This window comes from Pelobates fuscus, chromosome 1 (genome assembly GCF_036172605.1).
Source record: "Pelobates fuscus isolate aPelFus1 chromosome 1, aPelFus1.pri, whole genome shotgun sequence".
In the NCBI taxonomy this organism is placed as follows: domain Eukaryota; kingdom Metazoa; phylum Chordata; class Amphibia; order Anura; family Pelobatidae; genus Pelobates; species Pelobates fuscus.
In genome coordinates, this window is record NC_086317.1 from 353,281,605 (window position 1) to 353,305,632 (window position 24,028).

Genomic DNA, 24,028 nt, shown 5'->3' on the forward strand with positions numbered 1-24,028 from the left:
CACAGTGAGCAGGTGACAAATGGCTAAAGAAGGGAGGGGGTGACACCTTGAGGAGGTGACAAGTTGCTGAGGGATGGAGGGGGTGACACATTGAGGGAGGGGGTGACACAGGGAGGGAGGGAGGGGGTGACACATTGAGGGGTGACACATTGAGGGAGGGGGTGACAAGTGGCTGAGGGAGCAAGGTGGTGACACAGTAAAAGGGGGTGACACAGTGAGGAAGGGTGACACAGTGAGGGAGGGGGTGACAGGGGGCTGAGGGAGGGAGGCAGGGGTGACAAAGTGAGGGAAGGGGTGACAGGTGGCTGAGGGAGGGAACGGTGTGACACAGTGGCTGAGGGAGGGAGAGGGCGTTGGTAATACCTTGAATTTCCCTGGTGGTCCAGTGTCCTGGCTCCCTGGGGGTCCGGTGTGCTCCCTATCCAGTCTGCAGCTCTGCTTGGTATGAGCTGCAGACTGATAGAGGAGTCTCGCTATCTCCAGAAGTCAGAGCTTTGCCGTGGTAACCCGCAACAACACTCTGATAGTCTGGGGAGCGCAAGCGGAGCTGTAGATTGGAGGCTGGCTCTCTGGGCAGAATGGAGGGGCCTCGCCCACTGTGGCACACAGGGCAAGCCACCTGACCCCATTCCGATGTCGGGCCCTCAGTCATTGCCCGAGAGCCCAACAAGTCACTCTGCCTTGTGGCAATTAAGGCGGACACGAGGCCCCAGCCAGCACGAGAACTTAGACGGCCACCTAAATCGCCTAATTAGAGAGCCACCTCTGCTTACTAGTCTAGTCAATGTTCTACAAATATTAGACTCAATTTAAAAAAAAATCTCACATTTTTATACAGAAAATTAGTGTGCTGTCGTGTAGTGATTTCCACACAGTATAAAACCCTAAGTTGATCACACAATGTTACTCTGTTAAGTTACTCTGCTTCATGGCAGATCATCGATAATGGAAGAATCACAGATTACCTGCTAAAGCTATGGATTCCTGTGTATATTACTAATACTATATTACTAATATAATAAGTAAACCTGTGTATATTACTAATACAATAAGTGAACCTGTCCATCAAAGTTGTTAGAGTATGAGAGAACACAAATAAAGTGTACTTCTTTGTTATTCAGTGTTCTGCCTTTACTTTACTGTGCTGTATTTATCAATGTGAGATGTCTTATGGAATTGTTTGCACAATATTTATTGGCATTTTTACAAACCTTTACTTTTAAACAAGGTCTACAAAAAGATATTGTAAAGGTGTATTATGATATTGATTTTTAAAGTCCATTGCCTAACTGAAGGCTTTAGGGTGTGAATTTGTGACTGGGCACTTGCTAAACACAGTGATCATATATGAATTTGAGAGGAGATACCTGACGCTGCTCTCTCACTTGCTTATATAACAGTGGATGTAGGTGCCATGTGTAACAAAGCATCTGATGTCTTTGTGCAGTATTGCACGCAATCAAGAGAGGGATTTCTTGTAAGTAAATAGAAGATAATAAATGTAATAAAATGCTCACATTTTTTGTCCTTCTTGCTTGGTTGGCAGAGAACTTCTGTAAACAAGCATATAAACAAGCATATAAACAAGCATATACGATGTGATGAAATGAACAAGATTAACAATGAAATGCCAAACTGGACTTAATTAACCATTACCTAATTTCTCAGTTTCTCATTTTTGTGGATGGAGAGACCATTATCTGGTCTTCATATGGTTAATATACTCTCTTCAGTATTCATGATTTTGGACAGTGAGATGATCCTTGGTCAACAAACTGTACAGCTTTCATTAAAGGACCACTCCAAACACCACGACAATTACAGCAAACCATAATGCCCTATTGCCATCCCATGGTAATTGTGAATGTAATTATTTTAAGGGGTTAGTTACTCCAACCACTATTACCATTTCTGCTTCTTGAAGAGATCATGGGGGTAGGAGTCTGGATGTGAAGTGCTTCAGCTTGAAACACTGCACATCCAGGGTTATTGGCGAATAGGACTGGGGGCTAGTTACACCCTTGTCACATGTGACTCTGGCAGCTTAGAACCCTGTTTCGGGCTTTGCTTCAGGTGTTGAACGTAATTTCAATCTGTGATTGCAAGGGGAAGCTCTTGTTTACGATCTCTCCCACACTGACTATAGAACTCCACGCCTCCCTCCTCCCCTTCACTAATATATATTTTTTATATCCCGCCCTCCTCCTTCTCTTTTCCCTACCTCCCTTTCTTGAGCATGCACTCCTAAGCCGGTTAAATTCTTAATTCAAAGGCTTCTCTAAGTGCGAATTAAAAATAACACATAATAATTCTAAACAAATAAACCCATTCCTTAATAGCAGCTATAACATAACACTTTCTCACCAGTGAAAAATGAAACAATATAAAATACTCACTTCCTTTGTAAAATAACTAGGCTCAACACCTCAAGTAAAGCCATTCACTACTATTAGTAAGGGTTCAAAATTACAAATGTATAATTACAAAATAGTATATCAAAATACTAATGTATACACATTCAGTAGGTGATAGTGTATCCACTACTTGAATTAATTGTAACAGTTGAGAATACAGCATATACACACACACACTAGAGATAGCATGATCCAAACACACCCACACCACAAACAACCCACCACACACACAGAAAATTAACACTATAAACGGCCTACTCTAATCTTTCAGAAAAAAACGCACCACAAACACCCCGCTCCACACACACAGAAACACAGACTACAAAGAGCCACCGCCTACCGCCACTCACATACACATTACAAACAACACAACCAAGGAACACTAAAGCACACACTAAAAATAGCCTCTATCCACGCACACTACAAACAGAGCCCTCCACTCACAGGCACACCACATAAACTCTCCTCCACTTACATTCAAATGTCTACCTCTCACGTGCAAAAACACGTTCAGTCTCTATCCACACTTTCAACCAAACAAGCAGCTTCCCCAACACATAATACACAACAAAATACCTCCCCCACACTTACTTTACCACAAGCAGCCCCCCCAATGCATGTAACACTACAATTAGCATCACCTTACACATGCAACACATGCAACACCAAAACAATATCCCAAATACAACAAGCCTCCTCACACATGCAACACCAGAAGCATCCTGTCCCACACTTTCAACACTGTAGGGACACATTTTATTACACTTTCTTGACAGTTTCATATTTTTTGAATGTAAACGCATATAGAAGTCACCGTTATGAAATAGACAGTTTGTATTAAATTAATCCTCAGAGGACATTATGTTTCAAGTGCAATTCATTTTTGTTTCATATACAATAATGTGTGATTAATTGTGCACGTGCAGTAGTCTGATGATGCTCACTGCTGCAAGAAAAATCTGAAGTTTTATTGAAATATTGTGTTTCTGATTAGATTCTTCAAACTGCAATTGATAATTATTCTCACATGTATTATATAATGCTCTACAGACCTGTGTAATACTATATGGGTTATCATAAAACTTAAAGAGTCTACACTTTTTGCAAAAAGAAAATAAATGATAATAAAAAAGTACCGTTTAGTTTCAGTGGTTGTGACGCTGGTTCTGTTAGATGGAGCCCAGGATTGCCTGTAATTAAAATACAACAATCAATATAAATATCTAGTTTTGTTTAAGAGTGATGTCCCCTGTTCTACACTAATCATTTGGTTAAACATATTTAAGATTACAATGAAAGATACATATAACTGTACATTGTAGTGCAATGTGTTAGTGCTCAATAAACATTGATTCGAAAACCAAAATATAAAATTCAGACTAAAATCGCTAAGTTGTGATTACGCACAAGCTAAAGAATTTTGAAAAGTGAACAAGGAACTTTGGTTTCCCAGGATTTTTAATAGTATGTTTAATTAGCCATATATTTAACAAAAATGTATTTGTTAGGTTTGAAAACTAAATGCAAAACTTACACCTCTTTGTCCTGCAACTTAGCGCCTCCATCTTAGCTCCCTGTCAATCACTGTCATAAGCTCTGTCCTTTGCACCAGGCAATCAACATTGAGAAAGTGTAAATAGCAGAAATAAAACAATGATTCTATTGGCAAAGCCCGGCACCAATCCTACAGCAGGGGGCAAGCAGAGAGACCCCCCCCCCAGGTCATGCAGACCAGACAATATCATTTTTAACTTTCCCACAGCAGTTCTGCTCATAGCTCTGCTATCAGTGTGGGGCCAATAACTGTGGCCCCAACTGAAAGATAACTGGAAGTCCCTTTTTTAATGCCAGAGACAGAGGGCACTGATAGAAACATTGCGGCTGAGCAGGACCAGTCAGCCATGGTATTCAAAGATCTATGAGCAGCTTTCACTTTGAATTCTGCATATAGATCATCTGTCAGTCTAAGTGCACTAACAGAGGGGACCCCCAGGTATTAAAAGATACCTGGGGCTGCTCTGTACTGCATGATGGTCCAGACCGCTATGTGGTCCTTAATTGCTTAATTACCAATTACAAATATAATTAACCATATATTGTCTAAATGCATTCTTCACACCAGCCCGATTCATGCCTGAAGAGATCATCAGATGCCTCTTATAGAGAAGTACTGAGAACTTAAAACACAAGTGTGGCAATTATGTTCTCCAAACCAGTACTGAGTCCATTGCTTCCGAATGAGAAGCATTAGCTATGTTCAAGGTCATAAAGACCTTCAAAAATAAAAAGGTTTTAAGGAGGTAGAGCCTCTAGTTCGTAACTACTTGAGAGTCAAGAGTGGGGTGTTTTTGAACAAATGTAAACATTCTCCGAAACATGAAGCTGTAGTACTTTTGTACTTAGAATGTTCCTTTAAGCACTCACACAGCTCCAACTTAGTGAAATGCCCACTGCAGGTAAAGCATATAGTGGAAAAAATGTAATGTTTGCATAAATGTGTCTAGTTTGTTTTTCATTACAATAGAATATAGTTCACATTCCAAAGAACTATTTTAGTGTGAAATGATTAATAGTTCCTCCCAGTGGTAGGTTCATAGACTGCTGTCCATTTAATGTAACATGGCTTATGCCTATGGCTCATTATCATTGTATTGAAATGAACCACAGCAGCAATACTTTTTGCACAGAACACTGTGCACATTCATGTTTTTTTGCAGTAGAAGTACAATGCGAGACATAATGCCAAAAAAAATGTTAACACCCAGTACAAACGGTGATTCATACAGCTATTGTTCAATTCATTTAAAAACAAAAATATTGCCAAATGTACAATGTGTTTATAGTGAAAATATTCCCCTAAAATAAATACGTCTATATTGCCTTTAAACAATACTTAACTTCATTTACATTAATTAAAGAAACACTTTAGTGTCAGGAATACAAACATTATTACACACAGCAGTTATACTCTTTGCTCAGAACACTGTGTGCATTCATGTTTTTGTGCAAAATAAGTACAATGCCAGACATAATGCCAAAAGAAACTGTTAACATCCAGTACAAACAGTGATTCATGCAGCTACTGTTCAATTCATTTAGGAACAAACATCTTGTGTATAAGGTATACGTTTTTATTACCTTTAAACAATACTTAGCTTCAGTTAGACTAATTAAAGGAACACTATAGTATCAGTAATACAAACATGTATTTCTGACACTATAGTGCTTATGTGGCAATTTAGGTCCTTGCCCCCATGTCAGAGCAGTGAAAATGTGAGTTTATTACCCTTTTTTCCCACGCCATGCCTGTCTTGCTGACGCTGGTCCTGCCTTGCTCCATCTCCATGGCTGAGATCAAGAATCTTAATGCTTTGCTATACGTAGGCTATTGCACATCCACGCGATGAATAGAGATGCAATTGAATCATTAATGTAGAGCGATGAGACTCTGCACATTGTGCAGCACTGACCCAGGAAGCACCTCTAGTGGCTGTCTTAGTGACTGTTATTAGAGGTGTTACTAGGTACCAATGTAAACACAGCCTTTTGTCTGAAAAGATAGCGTTTACATTAAAAGCCTGCAGAGACAGCTAGCTATGGACACCAAAACTACTACATTAAGCTGCAGTGGTTTTGGTGATTAGAGTGTTTCTTTGAGAGGAAATCTGGTCTTTTGGTAACATTGCCAGACATAAGATAAATAAATAAAGCCAAGAACAATTTCCCTGGGTGGTCCCCTGGTTTTAATCAGATGTACCTACATGCTAATCGTATGGTTAGGTAGTTAGTTGTGCCATTTTTAAATTTTTATATATTTTTTTTATAATGAAAGGATTATTGAAGGCACTTTAATAACTTCATCTTATTGAGGTTTTTATAGTGCCTTCAGTGCTGGCTACCTTGTCCTGCCCCCCAAAACCCAATATTAAACTTACGTAATTAGAAGGCTTGGAGCATACAATGATGCTCTATGTAGGAATTATAGGCACATTGCAATGAGCACCGCACATGTGCCTATATTCCCCATTGCTATGAGTAGCATTGGGTTGGCTTATCATCTTAGAGGCATGCCTCCAGGATGACCCAACCCAAGGAAGAGGTTGCAGCAGCGCCAAGGAAGACTCAGTACTAGTGAAAAGATGAGTAATTTGTTTATTTTTACTTTATTTTAGCTTTTTTTTAATTATTATTCACAAGGTGAAACAGGGATGTAGCGTTAGGAATACAGATATCCTTTAATGTGTTCCTTTAATGCATTGAGCTGGCTTTATCCTTATTAAGATGCTTTATATTTTGCATGATTAATTCTTTATAGTTTTTTTTACATAAAAAATAGATGTTTTGCAGAATGCTGCACCATAAGCCTGCCTCTTTAGAAACGCAAATTGGCAAGAATGAATTGTACATTTAAACCAGCCTAGATGGGGCAAAGTATCATCTGTTCAAAACTTTGAGAAAAACCTCAAACAGTTTACAAGTTTTTAAAAGTATTGAGCATCACTCTTTTCTACTAAGGGTTAAGATCATTTTCCCATTTCTGACAGACCAAAATGATGCAGGGAGCATCAAGCCTCAACAAACCCTCCCTTGCTTTTGAAGCCACTTTATCCAATGGCTCATTTCTAAATTATGAGCATATCTCCCTAACCAACTCTAGCCCCTCTTACATTCCTTCACTAATTCATAGGTATGCCCCCTCTCGGTCTCTCCACTCTACTGGTGACCTTCTCCTGTCTGCTGATCACACCCTTACAGCAAATTCCTTTGGAATAGCCTGCCTACCCCTGTCAGATCCTAGTCTTCAATCGTTTAAGAAGGCTCTCAAAACCCATCTTTTCAGGAATGCTTATGGCCTCCAAGAGTAACTTCTCTCTCTCAAACCTTCCTCTTGCTCTCTACTAAAGGGCCACACTCCACTCTCACTTCCAGTTCTGCTATTTTCCCACCACGTCTATTTTCTATTTCTCTCAATACCCTTCCTATTGTGTTTTTATACCCCACTTCCTCTAGAATGTAAGCTCGTTTGAACAGGGTTCTCAACTACTTATTGTTCCTGTTTCACTTTGTTATTGTCTCATTTGGTAAATTCCCCTTTTATTGTAAAGTGCTGCAGAAAAAGCTGGCGCTATATAAATAATAATAATAAAATAACACCCTGAATTGTAGCAAATTGAAAAAAACTATCTCCAAAACTTACATTAAAATAACCAAGCTAGGACCATAGTGGATCAAAATTATTCTTTAACATTAGCATTTTTTGCCAAAAATCATGCACTTTTTTTCCAATTTCCTGCATTTCATTGCTTAGTGAAACTTGTTATTAAACTACTTTTTTACAGTTTGTACTGTTGTTGATTGGATGTCTGTTTTCTTTTTAACTAGCATCCTGCATCCTGCAATAATTCTTCCAGCAAACATAACTCTAACTTTGTAGTTTGGCACTTGGATATGTGGACACTTCATTTTTGTTAAATTCCCATTCATAAGGAAATAGTAATAATTTTCCCCAATGAATGTTCAAGTGATTACTACTATAATCACAGATTGCCCCTTTGACTATAATGTCACTATCAGAACACAATTTCTCTGTAAGTCTCAAACTACACTTGTGTCATAAATAAATGATTAGTTAGGTTTCTTGGCACAGAGTAAAATGTTATTCTGGTAATTGAAATGATTGTTCAATAAGAGTGCTTTAACTTGCATACTAATGCAAGTAATGACGTACAGCCATTGATGATACACTAGTGACTAACATACATTTCTGGCTGGTGCAGTCTACCAGAAAAATAAGACTTGTAATAAAGCACATAACAAGCCAATCACATCTTAATAAGGGCCATAATAAGCCAATGACAAATGTCACATAATTCGGATAACTATCCACTTATCACAAAGGGTGGTGATTTCTTCCTGGTTATTTTCTCTTCTTTGCATCATTCTGTCTATAGATAGAGATGACATTAATTGGTTTGCCACTAATGAATGGCTTGGGGCTACAGGCAAAATACCATAATAAACAGTTTTGTGTGATTTTTGTAGCATTACGATAATCTGTTATAGTAATTAACATATGTTTTTAAGGAGCAGACATACATCCAAATTTCATATATTCTATTTTATATTCGTAATAACAATGTCATAAATATTTCCTTTACAGAAAAGATAAGTATGGGAGTTGTCAGATTATGTTGCTTTGCTATATAATAAGGTTAAACAGCATGGAAACAAATAAATATATATATATACTTCCTGGCTGTCTTTATCCCAATGTGTCATGCAGTTAGCGCTAAATATCAGTAATTGTTCAGACACAGCCTGAGCCAAGAGAGACATTAAAATGTCAATACCCCCACTACTGGTTTTGCTAATTGATTCTTGAATTGTAGTGAGTTGAAAACCAAACAGCAAAATGTAGGTCAACATTCTCCACCTCATCCATAGTCATAGCTTAGTAATTTTACCTTGAAGTTTACAAATCAGTTTTTACACTGTTTAATGAATAAACCCTTATGGTTTCCCCACTGAAAGATCTCAGAGATTTGGTTACCCTTCAACCCAGAGGTTCCTAAGACGAATATGTACATCTCCTATTACTCTAATTCCTGACCGGTTCTTTTTTAAGCTTGAATCTCCTTAATGTATTCTAGTAATGCTACGTTACAAGAATTGAGTCTCTTGAGAGCCACACAGTAAAATGTGATAGTTCTTGAAAATCCCAGACATATGTGCTTTTGGCAACTTAAAGCAAAGTGTATTGTGAAGGTTTAAATTACTTGATACATCCTATACTAAACAACTATATCTCAGCAATGGAAAAATTGAAGGTGCTTCCAATTTTAGTAGTTATAAAAATACATCTCATATTTTTTTTTTTATAGAAAAATGTATGACTTACAAGAGGATATCTAGCAATGACCAATCTGGAATTTCCTTTCCTTCCCTTGCCTAAAATATTAATGGTTTAAGAGCTGTATAGATTTATTAAGTGGTCCATATTGACAAGGAAGGTTAGTCTCCAAGGTCATACAGTTGACATAGGCACTGTGTTAAATAGTACAATCCATATATTGGATATTACAGTAGCGATTGACTGGAATATTTATTGCATTATATCTGCATCTCATAAAGATATAGTTTTACATATATATAACCCATTAAACTATGAGACTATATGATTTATTTAATATGTAATATTTACTTAATTCGTACTAGAATTTTACATAAAATGAACAACTGAAGAATACCCTTTTCAAAAACAATCTACACAGGAGAACTTAATTTAACAGCATTCATTCTCAAAGAATCCTTATATAACTTGTATGGTGTATGTATTAAGCAGTAACTTATTGATGTCAATGTATTATGTTAAAATTATAAGTTGCTAATAGTGCTATAATGATTGTAGTGATTTAATGATATAATTAACGCTTCAAGTAATCTTATGGGTTTAATAGTCATCCATATTAATGTATCATGATTTGGACATAAAATAATACATTACAATTAGTGTGGCAAACACTTTGTGAGGGAATGTTCTATGGAAAAATATAACTAGGGTCTTGCTTAGGATAAATTTCAGGTTTAGAGATATTTATATTAAAGTAAAATTCATAAACAAACGACCGAAATGGCCACCCAGAAAAACATAAGAACAAACGTTAGAAAAGCTGATCTTAGACCACCACAAGCACAGCAAGTTATATGTTCTCAACAATTGTAGCAGATCTTATCACATTAAAAGGTAGCTGTCACTTCCCTGGGAATAACAGTTTCTTTTTCCATTACCCCAGAAAATGTGAAAAGTGCTGCAGAGGTTAATACAATGGAAACTACGGGTACTGGTCTTTCAGAGAAAATTCCTTTTCCCGAAGTACACAGTTAAAGAAACAATACAAATCTGTATTGTTAACGTTACAGAGTTCTTGTCCCTAGTAGTATTAGGTATTTGGCAAAGAAGGGGTGAAAGACCGTTTTTACTGACGTTGATCCAGCGCCAAGGCTGCTTGCCACTCCTACCCTGGTGTTGCCACGGAGGAGTCAAAAACTAGCTCATAGAGGAGCTATGGCCCATGTGCAGCAAGGGCCGCCTACTCATTCAAACATTCACTTGGGAAATGATTAAAATAATGCCTTTGTATGGGGAGTGTCTGTCAACTGACAGAGTTTTACTCCATGTCAGTGTAGCGGAAGCGCCTCTATTGGTTCTTATACTAACAGCCACTAGAGGTGGACTTAACCAGTGGTGTATCCTGGTTTTGTGCTGCCCTAGGCAGGACAAAACTCAGGCGCCCCCCCTCCCCCCGCGCCCCCCCTCCTCCCGCGCCACCCCCACCCAACCTTTCCCCCCGCCCCGCATACTAAATACACACACACACACACATTCACTGACAGATACGCATACACTAGCTAACAGAAACACACACACACTAACAGACACACTCACACTCAGTAACAGACAAACACACTCACTAACAGACACACACTAACAGACACACACTCACTCACTAGCAGACACACACACTCACTAACATACACACTCACTAACATACACACACAGTCAGACACAGACACACACACTAACAGACACAGACACAAACACTAACAGACACAAACACTAACAGACACAGACACACACACTAACAGACACACACACTCACTAACATACACACTCACTAACATACACACACAGTCAGACACACACACACTAACAGACACACACACTGACACACACACACACACTAACAGACACAGACACACACTAACAGACACACACTAACAGACACAGACACACACTCACCCACCCACATTAACACATTTTTTTTAAATTTATTTTTAACACTTTTTTTTCATTTATTTTTAACACATTTTTTTTAAATTTATTTTTAACACATTTTTTTTTTAAATTTATTTTTAACACATTTTTTTATATTTATTTTTAACACATTTTTTTATCTTTATTTTTAACACGTTTTTTTTATATTTATTTTTAACACGTTTTTTTTTAATTAACCTCCTTACCTTTGGGAATGCTGGGGAGGGGGGGTGTCTCTTCTTCCCTGGTGGTCCAGTGGCTGCTGGGCGACACTGCCTGCCTGCCTGCCTGCCTGGCGGGCGGGCGGGCGGGCGGCCGGCCGGCGAGGGAGCACTTCCCCTGAGCTGTCTGCTCAGCTCCCTCGCGCGCCTCAGAGTGAGGCTGGGAGCCGGAATATGACGTCATATTCCGGCTCCGCCTCCGACCCTCACTCTGCGGCTGGCGAGGGAGCTGAGCAGACAGCTCAGGGGAAATGCTCCCTCGCCGGCCGGCCGCCCGCCCGCCCGCCCGCCAGCCAGGCAGGCAGGCAGACAGTGTCGCCCAGCAGCCCGCCGGCATGTCTGTTAGCCGCGAGGCTAACAAGACATTTGCCTTGGGCATTTGGGGGCGGCTTTTTTTGCCGCCCCCTGGAAAATGCCGCCCAAGGCAAATGCCTTGTTTGCCTCGCGGCTAATACGCCCCTGGACTTAACATTGCAATGTAAACAATGCAGTTTCTTAACTGCAAAGTTTTACATTGCAGGATTAAAGGATTAAAGGGTTAAAGGGACAGGGATGCTGCACCCAGACCACTGCATTGAGATGAAGTGGTCTGGGTGACTATAGTGTTCCTTTAATGCCCCCTAGCTTGCTGTTTCAGGAAAACCCTCTTTGTTTATAACCTATGTGATCCTACTGAGGCAATCATGCCATACATGGAGAGTAAGCACATGATAACATACTAACTGTGATCTCTTACATAGGTAATTAATCTGAAATGCATAAATATATTGAGTAAAACTCAAAAAAAAGGGATAGAAATCGGCTTATATAAAATTCACTTCTGAATTTTTCATCTTCTCCTACATGTTAATATTAAAAAAAAAAAAGACAATATCAATGTGTATAACATGGAGCATTAGGTACCATGTATTAAGGTTTAGTAGTAATACTGGTCTCTGCCAGTTCCATGTATGCCCAGCTTCATTTGCAAGTCAAAACATGAAGAATAGCACAATTTTTTTTTTCCTGCCTCCACTCTCCTCATCTTGCTTCCGGACTGTCTTGCACCTGATACATCAGTCTAAAACAGAGATTCTTTATGTAAAATAAAAACGTGATTCCTCACATGATATGCTTATCACCCATACCTGGAAAGTTTACAAATTACAGTGAAACGTAGCCTCTTTTATATGACTATCATTATTTGTGATAAAAAAAAAAATACCTTTTGTTTTCCTCTGTAGTTGTAGTTGTAGTTGCAGATGCTGTTCTGTTTCCAGGAGACCATGGCTGCCTGTTCATGATAATAATATTATTAATAGTGATGTGATCACATGAAGACTGCTATACTTAGTTATGAATGTATATAAAATACAATTAGTTATTATATATATATATATATGCAGGCAAGAAAAGGAAGGTTAATTAGACACCCAGAGAAACGGTGTGTTTATTCAAAGAGTAAGATAATAAGCCACTTTGAGAATTTGAAGTACCTTGTCACTAATAGAAAACAAATAAAACAATATCAGCATGTACTTTTCATTTAAAAAATGTTCAATAATAAAATAGCGATCAGCGGAGTAAAACAATTGGTCATACATGGTAATTATTACCTTAATTTGTACAAAACTAGCAAATAACAGACAGACATGTTTAACTCATTGGAAGTTTAGTTTAATAAATTATTACCTTTTACCATCAGATTCATCGCTGCACATGAAAAAGAAAAATAACATCCCATAATTATTTTTTTTTACAGCAATAGCAACGTAGCTCCATCTTTGCCATAGATATGGGTTTACTACCCCTCAGTATAACACATTCATTTAAAATCCACAGGTGGGCGTATGTTACAAGTTAGTACAATAATCCACACTCTGTTTAGATTGTGAGTATGTGAATTGACGCTTGGTTAGAAAAATAAATTACTGAAACATGCAAACGTAAAACAAACAAGACATAATCTGTTTGGACATCAAAGACTTGTAACGGGTGTGTTAATCTTATGGATCCAATAAGTCCATGCAAAGTGAGAGCTAACCTATTGGGGAATCAGGAGACTGGGTATCCTGGCGATAACCTAATGTTGTGTTGCAGCAATACTGTATTTTGCTTGTATAAGTACATGACAAACTGTTAAATGAAAAGTGCTGTTCACATATCCGTTTGGCTTAGCTACTGGTACAAGTAAATTATATGGTTGGTGGTTAAATACAAAATGGCAATTCATGGGCAACAAACTAAAAGTGTAAAAATTAGCAGGAGCGGTTTATTGGTTTCCATGGTGATAGTTTCATGTTTCCCATCCAGTGCCCAAGCTCTTGCCCAGATTCATAAATGACAAGATCTACACCATCAGCAGAATCATTTCCTCTTTTCAAACTGTGTCTGCCCTTTTTGATCACTCCACCTTCCATTCCTCGTTATCTTTAACAACCTTACCTTTTGGCGCTACTCATTGATGTCTCCTTAACATGCCATTTTCCACACAAGAGTCATCATTTATGCATCTTGTTAACCTCATTTTATCCACATTAACATCCCCACCTTCTTTCAAAGTTACTCTTATACTATACATCCTAACATAAAAATGTCTTCTGCCATACCCTCCCCTTCTTCATTCTGCATGTAATTACATGAGAGAATTATACATAATCTCATAATTAACTTCCTGTGCTTTAATAACCACTTTTATTCTTTTTTTTTCAATCTTCTCTTGTTTACCATTACACCATATGATATCACCAACTAACCTAGCTCAATAGCTTAGTGTCTTTATTGACTATTCCCTCTCCTTCAATCTCACTTTCTATATTTGGACCTGTTTTCTCCAACTAAGATATCTCTTAAATCTGTTCATTTCTCAACTTCAGTACATGCCATTATCCTCTCATACCTTCTCTACTGTAACTTCAGAAGAAATAATGATTTAAACTCCAATCAATACCTAATGTGACTGCTCAGATTTTTATTTTTATTTAAGTCATTGCTCTTTTCCGTCTCCCCTTCATAAACCCATAATTAGCGAATATTTCTTAAAGAATGAAAAAAACAATGAGAGTCTTTGCAAAGCCCCTCCAACAATGCTACCTCTAAGGATCTCTACATCTTTCATCAAATATTCCCTCTTTAAACTCGAGGTTCACCCGTAACTGCCCTGTTTCTCTTGTACTTACTGCCACAATATTCTTGACTCTCCTTTACCCACCCCTCGCCATCTTTAAACCAATGCATCTAAAGTTTTTTCTAATGTTTCATCAATGAACTACAATAACATAAATACCCAGAAGTACCTTTTCCACCATAACCCCCACTGTGTTCACTTATTGATGGACACCTGAATACCTTGTTTACTTTTCTACTACAAAAATATGTTACCGTTTACTGCATTACTTTTATTATCTTGTGTATTACTTTTTATTGATTTATTGTTGTAATTCATGCCCTATGACTCCTTTGATAATAATAATCACGGCAAGCATACAAGTAATTGGTGGATAATAACAACCTCATGTAATATGAAGTTAAGTGACTACTGCTATTATATTATGCAAGGCACGGAAAAGTGTTTTTTGTTTTGTTTGTGATGATACATTTTGTGTTTCAGGACCCTCTTTTAGACCTTGCTTCTGTTCACCTTAATTAGTGTGGCATTCATTTGCTATTTTATCTCCCCATTGTACCGTGCTGAGGCATACGATGGCATTGAAACATATATTATTATATGACATGTTAACTATATTAAAATATATATTAAATATTGATAAAATATATTATTATATTAATTACACTAGGACTTCATAGTTTTTTTCATAATATTCAGGGACCTAAGATTTTAGCAAATTCTACCCAATGGGCCATAAATGGTTAAGCTATTTGCCTAAAAGGGAGTGTTATGGAATTTGCTTCTGAAAACAGGAAGTACGGTTGGTTATTTAGTTCATAACCGCTTGAGCAAGGTTTTACAGAAGTAACAAAGGTATTTTATTTTTACTGGAGTGTACTGCAGAATCAGCTCAGGGAATCTTGCAACATGTAGAGATAATTCCGTTCTTTCATGGAACATTGAAATAGTTTCAAGTCACTCAACTGAGATTTAATTATAATAGCATAACATTCCTCTCTCCATTTATTATTAGTTATTATTCTTTATTAAGCACTAGCATTGTATTCAATACGATTTCTCATATTATAGTATGACAATAAATATTTTCCTTATTTTGTGTTTCCTCTCCTAATAACTGGATCCAATACTTTGAAGAATTAGTTCCTAAACTGTAAATTGTAGTTAAACCATTAGCGGTTTGACAATTTGGTAAAACCTTGCAATTGTTAATTTGAACACATTTCAAACTATCTCAACTATTTTTACAGCCCAAATGTTGGCCCACTATTTGGTGAACAGCAGTAATTATGATGATATTTTTCTGGTTTCAAAATCTACAGCAATAAAAATGTGTAATTGTAACTTGCAATTTCCATTCTTTTCCAAATCCCTCCCCCCCCCCCCCCCACCCCCTCCCCCCATCAACAAATGGTGGTACTTGTCTACTAAAATTCCAGATTTAACCAACTACCTCTTGGGAACCCTTTCCAGAGTTGCAGATCTATTTCCTCTTTCTGGTGTGTGTTTCAGTGAGATTCTGTAGGAAAATATGGAACCACAAATTTAAAGGCAGTTATCACAGATTTTGCAGTTTGTTCAAATCTGTGAGAGCTAAAAAAAAATTTAAAAAAATAATAATATACATCTAAGATGAGAGATTTGTAGTACATTGCGATGAACAGACGAGCTGATAATTATAAAGAAACCTTGGAAGAAATAGATACCAATCCAATATGGCCTTCTTTAATAACAAGGTACTATTTACACACAACACTAACATAGAAACAAAGAGAAGAAGCAAACAAAAAATTTTATTATATGTATCATACATCTCTACATAAATCATTGAATGCCTTTTTTTTCTGTGTCATTTGAGGATAGTGTACAATTAAAAAAAACTCCATGTTAATAGGAGTAGGGCAACATTTTAAAGAAGGATTTGGGAACTTAAAAGTAAAAAAAGATTTAAATTGCCTAATAGATTTATTTTATAATAAATGTTATAACATTATTGGATACATTAATAGATTGAAAAACATTCCAGTAACTCCAGATTTTTTTAAAACAAAAATTGTTTTATTATTTTAATCAGCATGGTATGCAACTGCAAAATGATTTATTTTTGTATGACCTAAATGTGATCTTGTCTTTAAATCCCTGCTGACTTATTTATATCAAATAACTTGGTAATTTGGATCTTCTTCTATCAGTGTGCAACTTCCTGTTCTAGGAAAGCTGACTAATGTATAAACTAACTCCTTTTTTTTTTTTTGCAGTTTGGGTGATATAATATATTCTAAGCTAGAGGTCGAGTGATTTACTTGGTTTTCCTGCTCTTACAGAAATAGAAAGCTTGGCATTGTGGACTGGATTGCATTCTATGTAAAGAACAGCTATATTAAATTATGTTTTCTAACTATCCTACGTGATGCACTAGCAAACCTGAGTGTAGGATTCTATTAATAAGAGCTACTTAACATCTTAAGGACCATTAGTAGTTCATTCAATCATAATAATTTGGCCTTTTAAAATCCTATTCTAACATTGAATGTTCCACATATTTAGTTAGAGCAGGACATTATGGAACTGCTAATAGTTGATAACATGGGCATTTTGTGCGGCATGAAATATTTAAAGGAACGCTCCAAGACTCCAAGCCACATAACCACTACAGTCTGTTGTAAGGGTTATACCTTCTCAGAGTAACTAGTCTCCTGCCACTGAGCTAAGCCTGGAAGTGTAGGGCCATACTCATTGGCTGATAGTACTCAGGAAACACTCTTAGCAAATGAGTGCAGCTCTATACTGCATCTACCTTGCAGAGAAGGAGGAGGTGGCATTCTTATACAGCTTGACTACTTAATCTGGGATGGTACTAACACATTCCTGACATTATCGCCTCTATAGCAGGCTATAATGGTTATCATACTCGCAGTCTTCCTTTAATGACCAGATTGTGATGATGTTACAAAATATAAGATTGCTTCTTAAAGAGTTACTATAATTACTATCCTTTGCACCTTTAAGGTCATAAAAACAATATAATGAGTCACGAAAGACAACACAATAACAACCATCAGGGTTATTAACTAAAGTGAGAATTCAACGTGAATTTACAATTGAAGGCCAGAGTAGCTGAACTAAGAGTATAGCTGACTTAGAAAATTTTTCCATTTTGTCTATTTTGACCTTAAATTTGGAATTCACTTTGAATTCACCTGGAATTCTCCCTTTAGTAAATAACCCACCTGGTTAGAGCCAAAGAATAGGCAAGACTCTTTGCCCAGGGTTCTAAGACACACAGGAAGTGTCCTTCGGCAAGAATCGTGATGATATATATCAATTTACCTCAAATCCTTATAGATTGTTAGATCATTTGAGCAGGGCCTTCAGATCTCTCCATTATCAAACTGTAAAGCACTGCAGAATATGCTGGCACTACATAACTGCTAATAATTATTATACTAATAATAACTGAACGACCAGAAGACCCTAATGGGAGACATATATGCTACAGGGCTGTCATGTCAAGGCAAATATTTTTAAAGGATCACTATAGGGTCAGGAACACAAACATGTATTCCTGTCCCTATAGTGAAAACCCACCATTTAGGTGGCTTACCCTCCCTCCCCCCTCCCATAGCCCCCTCAGAATGGGTTAAAACTCACCTTATTTTCAGCTCTCTACAGGTCTGCCTGCACTGGCCCCGCCCCCTTGGTGGCATCATCAAAATTGTCACTTTTTAGCCAATTCAATACTTTCCCATGGTGAAAGCATTGGATTGGCTAAAATCAGCAAGGGGGTAAGGCCAAACACCGTTTTGGCCAATCAGCACCTCCTCATAGAGATGCATTGAATCAGTGCATCTCTTTGAGGAAAATTCAGTGTCTCCATGCATAGACGCTGAACGGCAGGGCTGCTTTCTGTGCAGCACTGAGCCAGGAAGCATCTCCAGTGGCCATCTAAGGAGTGGCCACTTGGAGGTGTCCCTAGGGGCAATGTAAACACTGTATTTTCCCTGAGAAGGCAGTGTTTACATGAAAATGCATGGAGGGAGCTATTATACTCACCAGAACAACTACATTAAGCTGTAGTTGTTCTGGTGACTATAGTGTCCCTTTAAGTTATGACTGCCTGGTAAATTTCATATGTGTAGTATATTTTTTAAGGGGAAATATGGACACCTATTTTAAATGTATTTCTAAGGATATTTTAAACAGTACGTTAATTGAACAATTATTAATACAATTAATTATTAGTGATATTGAATTAGATAAATACAACTGCATGCATGATAAAAGATACACATGCTTCCATATAAACACAGTGTATTAGCAATATTGTTAATATTTTTTGTCAACATGCACACACCAAATTTACGAATGCATTTTAAGACAAAATACTACAATAGTTTTATTAAGGAAGCAGAATCCAGCAGTTTTTCCCACCATTACTTTACTTAAAGGGATACTTTCATACTGCATACTTACCATTCGTGCTAGAGATTTTATTATTATAGAATTAGAATTTCAGAAAATGGACACATCAGGCCACTAGTAATTATGGATATACCTCTAAAGTACTTATAGGCACTGTACAGTTTATATAGCACTCATTACACATCTATTTTCTTATCAATTAGTAACATATATGGACTCTATAATTTATTGACTGAGGATAAGCCATTCAACTGCTGATGTGGTAATCAATGCATTACTACCGCAGGGGTGGGGAAGGGGTAGACCCCAGTTGTAAAATTACCTAATTGCCTAATACACTCGCTACATTCACAGTGCATGTGTATTAGTCCCCCCACTTCAGCTTACCTTGGAGGAGGCGGTGAGCTGAGATCAGGTGGGCCTTTATTGGCCGGGGAGGGATACGAAATACATGTTTGTATTGCTAACACTATAGCATCCCTTTAATGATATTTGTGTTAAAATGTTCAAATCTAAGCTCTAACATCCAAAATTTCTGCTAAATAGGTTGTACTCCTTTCACCTATGTCAACTATTAAGGGTATGCATGAATGGGTTTTATTACCTGAGGAGTACAGGGCAGCATATATTGCTTACTAGAAAGAACTCCTAAAACAGTTTGTGTTGAATTTGTTAAACCTGTGTTAAAGGAACACTATAGTCACCTAAATTACTTTAGCTAAATAAAGCAGTTTTAGTGTATAGATAATTCCCCGGCAATTTCACTGTCATTTAGGGGTTAAATCACTTTGTTTCTGTTTATGCAGCCCTAGCCACACTTCCCCTGGCTATGATTGACAGAGCCTGCATGAAAAAAATGGTTTCACTTTCAAACAGATGTAATTTACCTTAAATAATTGTATCTCAATCTCTAAATTGAACTTTAATCACATACAGGAGGCTCTTGCAGGGTCTAGCAAGCTATTAACATAGCAGGGGATAAGAAAATATTAATTAAACAGAACTTGCAATAAAGAAAGCATAAATAGGGCTCTCTTTACAGGAAGTGTTTATGGAAGGCTGTGCAAGTCACATGTAGGGAGGTGTGACTAGGGTTCATAAACAAAGGGATTTAACTCCTGAATGGCAGAGGATTGAGCAGTGAGGCTGCAGGGGCATGTTCTATACACCAAAACTGCTTCATTAAGCTAAAGTTGTTCAGGTGACTATAGTGTCCCTTTAATACCTGCAATTTATGTTTAATAGTTATGGCATAGGTGAAGATCGCATACAATACCTGTCCAAAGCATCATCAGACTTAAACCTGTTATGTATGGGTTTCGTATCTCCTTTATCTGTGTCTCTGAAAGATAAATGTAACAAACTTAATATTAACAAGTTAATATGCACAATGTGAAATTTCAAATAAATATTTGCAGGCTGTGGTTACCTTAAAATAAGTCAATTTGCAGACATGTAGACAATAAATAAAATATACTTTATATTAAATTATTGAATTTCAAATGGAATACCAAAAAGGCAGAAGCTGAAGCATAACTGTCTTAGAGAATTAGTATATGGATATCATAATTGTAAAGAAATTTGTGGTGTGGGGCTTTGTAAGTATTGATGGTGGAGAATAGCCAAAAGACCACCTTGTTCAATAGACAGAAACCTCACAAATAGTTGTCTAAGAACGGAATAAAGGAGGCGAGGAGCGTTAAAAAGAATAAAAGGATTGATTTAGATAGTGTTTTGTGATTAAAGTTACAATATTATCCTTGAATAGATAGGAACACAGTACAGCCTTTTTAAGGCAGATCAACAGAAATGAAAGAAGCAAATTAACTCGATGGTATTTTTTCTATATATAATTTGGAGTTGAGTCAGCTGGTTGTCGGAATGGTGATAGGAGACAGTTGGCTCGATTAAGACAGGAGATTATGTGAATTCAAGTTCTGGCTATTTGCAAAAAAAGCTTATAACTAAAAGCAACTAGCAGCACAGATTTTGACTTTTTGTTTATAATTTGTGGTCAATTACACCATTGTTAATCTTGTCGATAGTTTTATTTAAAATTTAGTAGAGTAAAATGTTAGAGATTTAGTCTACTAAAACAAGTCAGATGAATAAAATTGATTTTTATGACTAAAACTAAATTGAAATTTGCCGCCAAAATTAACACTGCACAGAAGGGCTGTTTAAGTGGCAAAAGAGACAGACCAGGGCTTGGGAGAGAGACACCCAGTGGTGCTGGGATAACACAAAGAGACACAGAAGGGCTGGTGAAGGTATAAATGCAACAGACATTTCTAGTTGTGTCGACTAAAATCCACTGGAGATTTAGTCGACTAAAACTAGACTAAAGCTAAAACAATTCAGATGACTTAAACACAACTAAAACTAAAATGGCTTTTTTGTCAAAACACTATGACTAAAACTAAATTGAAATTTGCTGCCAAAATTAGCACTGAATTACACTACCTTGGTGTTTCTGAGTGTCAGATGACAATATGAGACAGGAGAGAAAGGTAATGATGTGCACGACCATCATTGAGACAGAAATTTAACTTTAAAAGACACTGTAGGCACCCAGACCACCTCATTTAATTGAAGTGATCTGGGTGCAATGTCCATGTTCCCTTAACCCTGCAATGTACATTGCAGTTTTAGAGAAAGTGCATTATTTACATTGCAGTGTTAAGACTGCCTACTAGACAGCCACTGTCTACTAGACAGCCACTTCCTGGAGTTTCACAGAGTTTAAATCCTAGTAATGTCATTGGATGGCCTCATGCTTTGCATGAGGATGCCCAGTGTGTTGAAAAACCCCATAGGAAAGCATTGAGTCAATGAATTACTGTTGGGAAGCCCTAATGTTCTCGCTGCGCATACACATTATATTCTCCCCCCCCCCCCAAAGGCTGATGTCGGCAGAGGAGGAGTGTGACATTGGTGCTGGAATTGGGTAAGTGAAAACATTTTTTGTTTTGTTTTTTATTTAGTTTTCAATTTTAACAATATTGCCAAAAATATATAGAATACAATTAAATCCAATACAGTATTTCATTGAGAAATTGGAGTAAATTGATATAGGTCATATACCGTATTTATTCGAGTATAACGCGCAAAATTTTGTACCGATTTTTATTTTAAAATTAGGGGTGCGCGTTATACTCGAATAAATATTCGAGTGGGTGCTCCAATTATACCTCCCAGGACCGCCGGGCTCATTACAAGCCCGGCGGTCCTGGGGGGGCGGGCAGCAAGCGTTTACTCACCTCCGTGCAGCTCCTCCAGCTTCCCAGTGTAAATCTCGCGAGACCCGCGGCCAGCTCTGACATCAGGTGAGAGCATGGGGTCAGGGAGCAATACCGTGCTAGGAATATAGCTTTGTATTCCTAACACTAAAGTGTTTCTTTAAAGGACCACTATAGTGCCAGGAAAATAAACTCGATTTCCTGGCACTATAGGGTCATTAGGTGCCCCCCACCCATCCTCAGGGCCCCCCTCCCGCTGGGCTGAAGGGGTTAATACCCCTTCAGCCACTTACCTTTAATCAGCGCAGGGATCCCTCGGCGCTGGGGAACGTCAGCTCTGAATGCATTACTCAATGCTTTCCTATGGACGTCCAGCGTCTTCTCACTGTGATTTTCACAGTGAGAAGCGTGGATGCGCCTCTAGCAGCCACTAGAGGCTGGATTAACCCTCAGTGTAAACATAGCAGTTTCTCTAAAACTGCTATATTTTCAGCTGCAGGGTAAATCTTAGATGGACCTGGCACCCAGACCACTTCATTGAGCGGAAACGGTCTGGGGGCCTATAGTGGTCCTTTAAGGACAGCAAGCTGATCAATCAGATAGATATCAGGTGACTCAATCTCCAACACACATATAGAGGTTTGGTGATCTACAGTTGTGGTCTTTAAACCAATACTCAGAACTGACCAAATAGCCTAGAGGTTAGATGAATATCACACTATGAGAATATCTTTAGTTTTGCACTTAAATCTATATGAAAATTACTGAGCCACTGATTAATTCACATGTGCTAAAGCAGAAACACCATGAAAGGACTTGATGAGTCCTAAAGACTGATTGGAGGAATACTGTTCTGCGGTGACAAAATCTTGCAAGGAGGTCAAGAAAAGAACTGGTTAAGAGAAATTACCTTGGGATTTAACAGAAAATCTTATAGGCTACACTTCTAAAAGCTAACTCAGTAGAGTCTAGCTGTAAAAAAAAAAAAAAAGGAATTTGTAATTTAGCATTCTACCCAAACATTTAAAGGCATAAGTAGAAATTAGAAATGATACAGTAATCAGATAGAACACAGATTAGAGCTTTTTTTAAGATGGTTGTTGAAAGAAAACTGGTATACCCTAGTAAGGCATATCCCCACCCCAATATCATTCAGGTCAAATGAAATGATAAGTTAATGGAAGATAGAGCATTTTAGAAAATATTGAAAACATTTCTTTACATTTCTATTACAATCTCACGATAAATAGCATTGGTTATGATTTACCGGTATATTTTTTATCTCAAAATGACAAGTATTTGGTTATCTACCCTTGTGTGTGTGTTGTAGTACAAAAGTAAAAACAAAAAAAACGGAATCATCAATTACCTGTCCAGATCATCCTGTGATTTGTATCGACTCAACACGTTTTTCCCATAATTTTCATCTCTTCTGTAAAGACAAAAGTACAATAATTGTTCATATAAATTAGATTATTATATTGAAATACTTTCACATAGTCAAATCTACAACAATAAAATATTTCATCAACACTGAGAAAGACAGCTGTTTGCCAACTTCAACAACTAAAATTGTAAGTATATTAAATTCTTTTCCTGGCCAAACATGGCAGCTTGATTTATGGGTTAGCTCCTCCCCATAAATGATGCTGCCATGTTTGGCCAGGAAAAGAAAATGACGGTAAGTATGTAAACAATTTTCTACTTTTCTGACCAAATATGGTAGGATTACTTATGGGGAGGAGCTAACCCATAAGTGATGCTGCCATGTAGAATAGCCATGCATATAAAATACACATAAAGCAATATAA

General features: G+C 37.5%; 1 protein-coding gene across 4 annotated transcripts in view; it reads right to left on the bottom strand.

Moving 5' to 3' along the window:
- Window positions 1-24,028, bottom strand: part of SCEL (sciellin) — a 75,349-nt gene that overhangs the window by 37,137 nt on the left and 14,184 nt on the right. For 3 of the 4 annotated variants that reach the window (XM_063425844.1, XM_063425834.1, XM_063425830.1), the window contains exons 4-10: window positions 23,587-23,649; window positions 20,255-20,320; window positions 16,010-16,075; window positions 13,122-13,142; window positions 12,655-12,723; window positions 3,551-3,604; window positions 1,518-1,553 (exon numbers count right to left, since the gene is read on the bottom strand). In XM_063425844.1, coding sequence (XP_063281914.1) covers window positions 1,518-1,553; window positions 3,551-3,604; window positions 12,655-12,723; window positions 13,122-13,142; window positions 16,010-16,075; window positions 20,255-20,320; window positions 23,587-23,649 — 375 coding nt within the window. The remainder of the gene's footprint in view (window positions 1-1,517; window positions 1,554-3,550; window positions 3,605-12,654; window positions 12,724-13,121; window positions 13,143-16,009; window positions 16,076-20,254; window positions 20,321-23,586; window positions 23,650-24,028) is intronic. The other variant, XM_063425840.1, reaches the window with a different exon arrangement.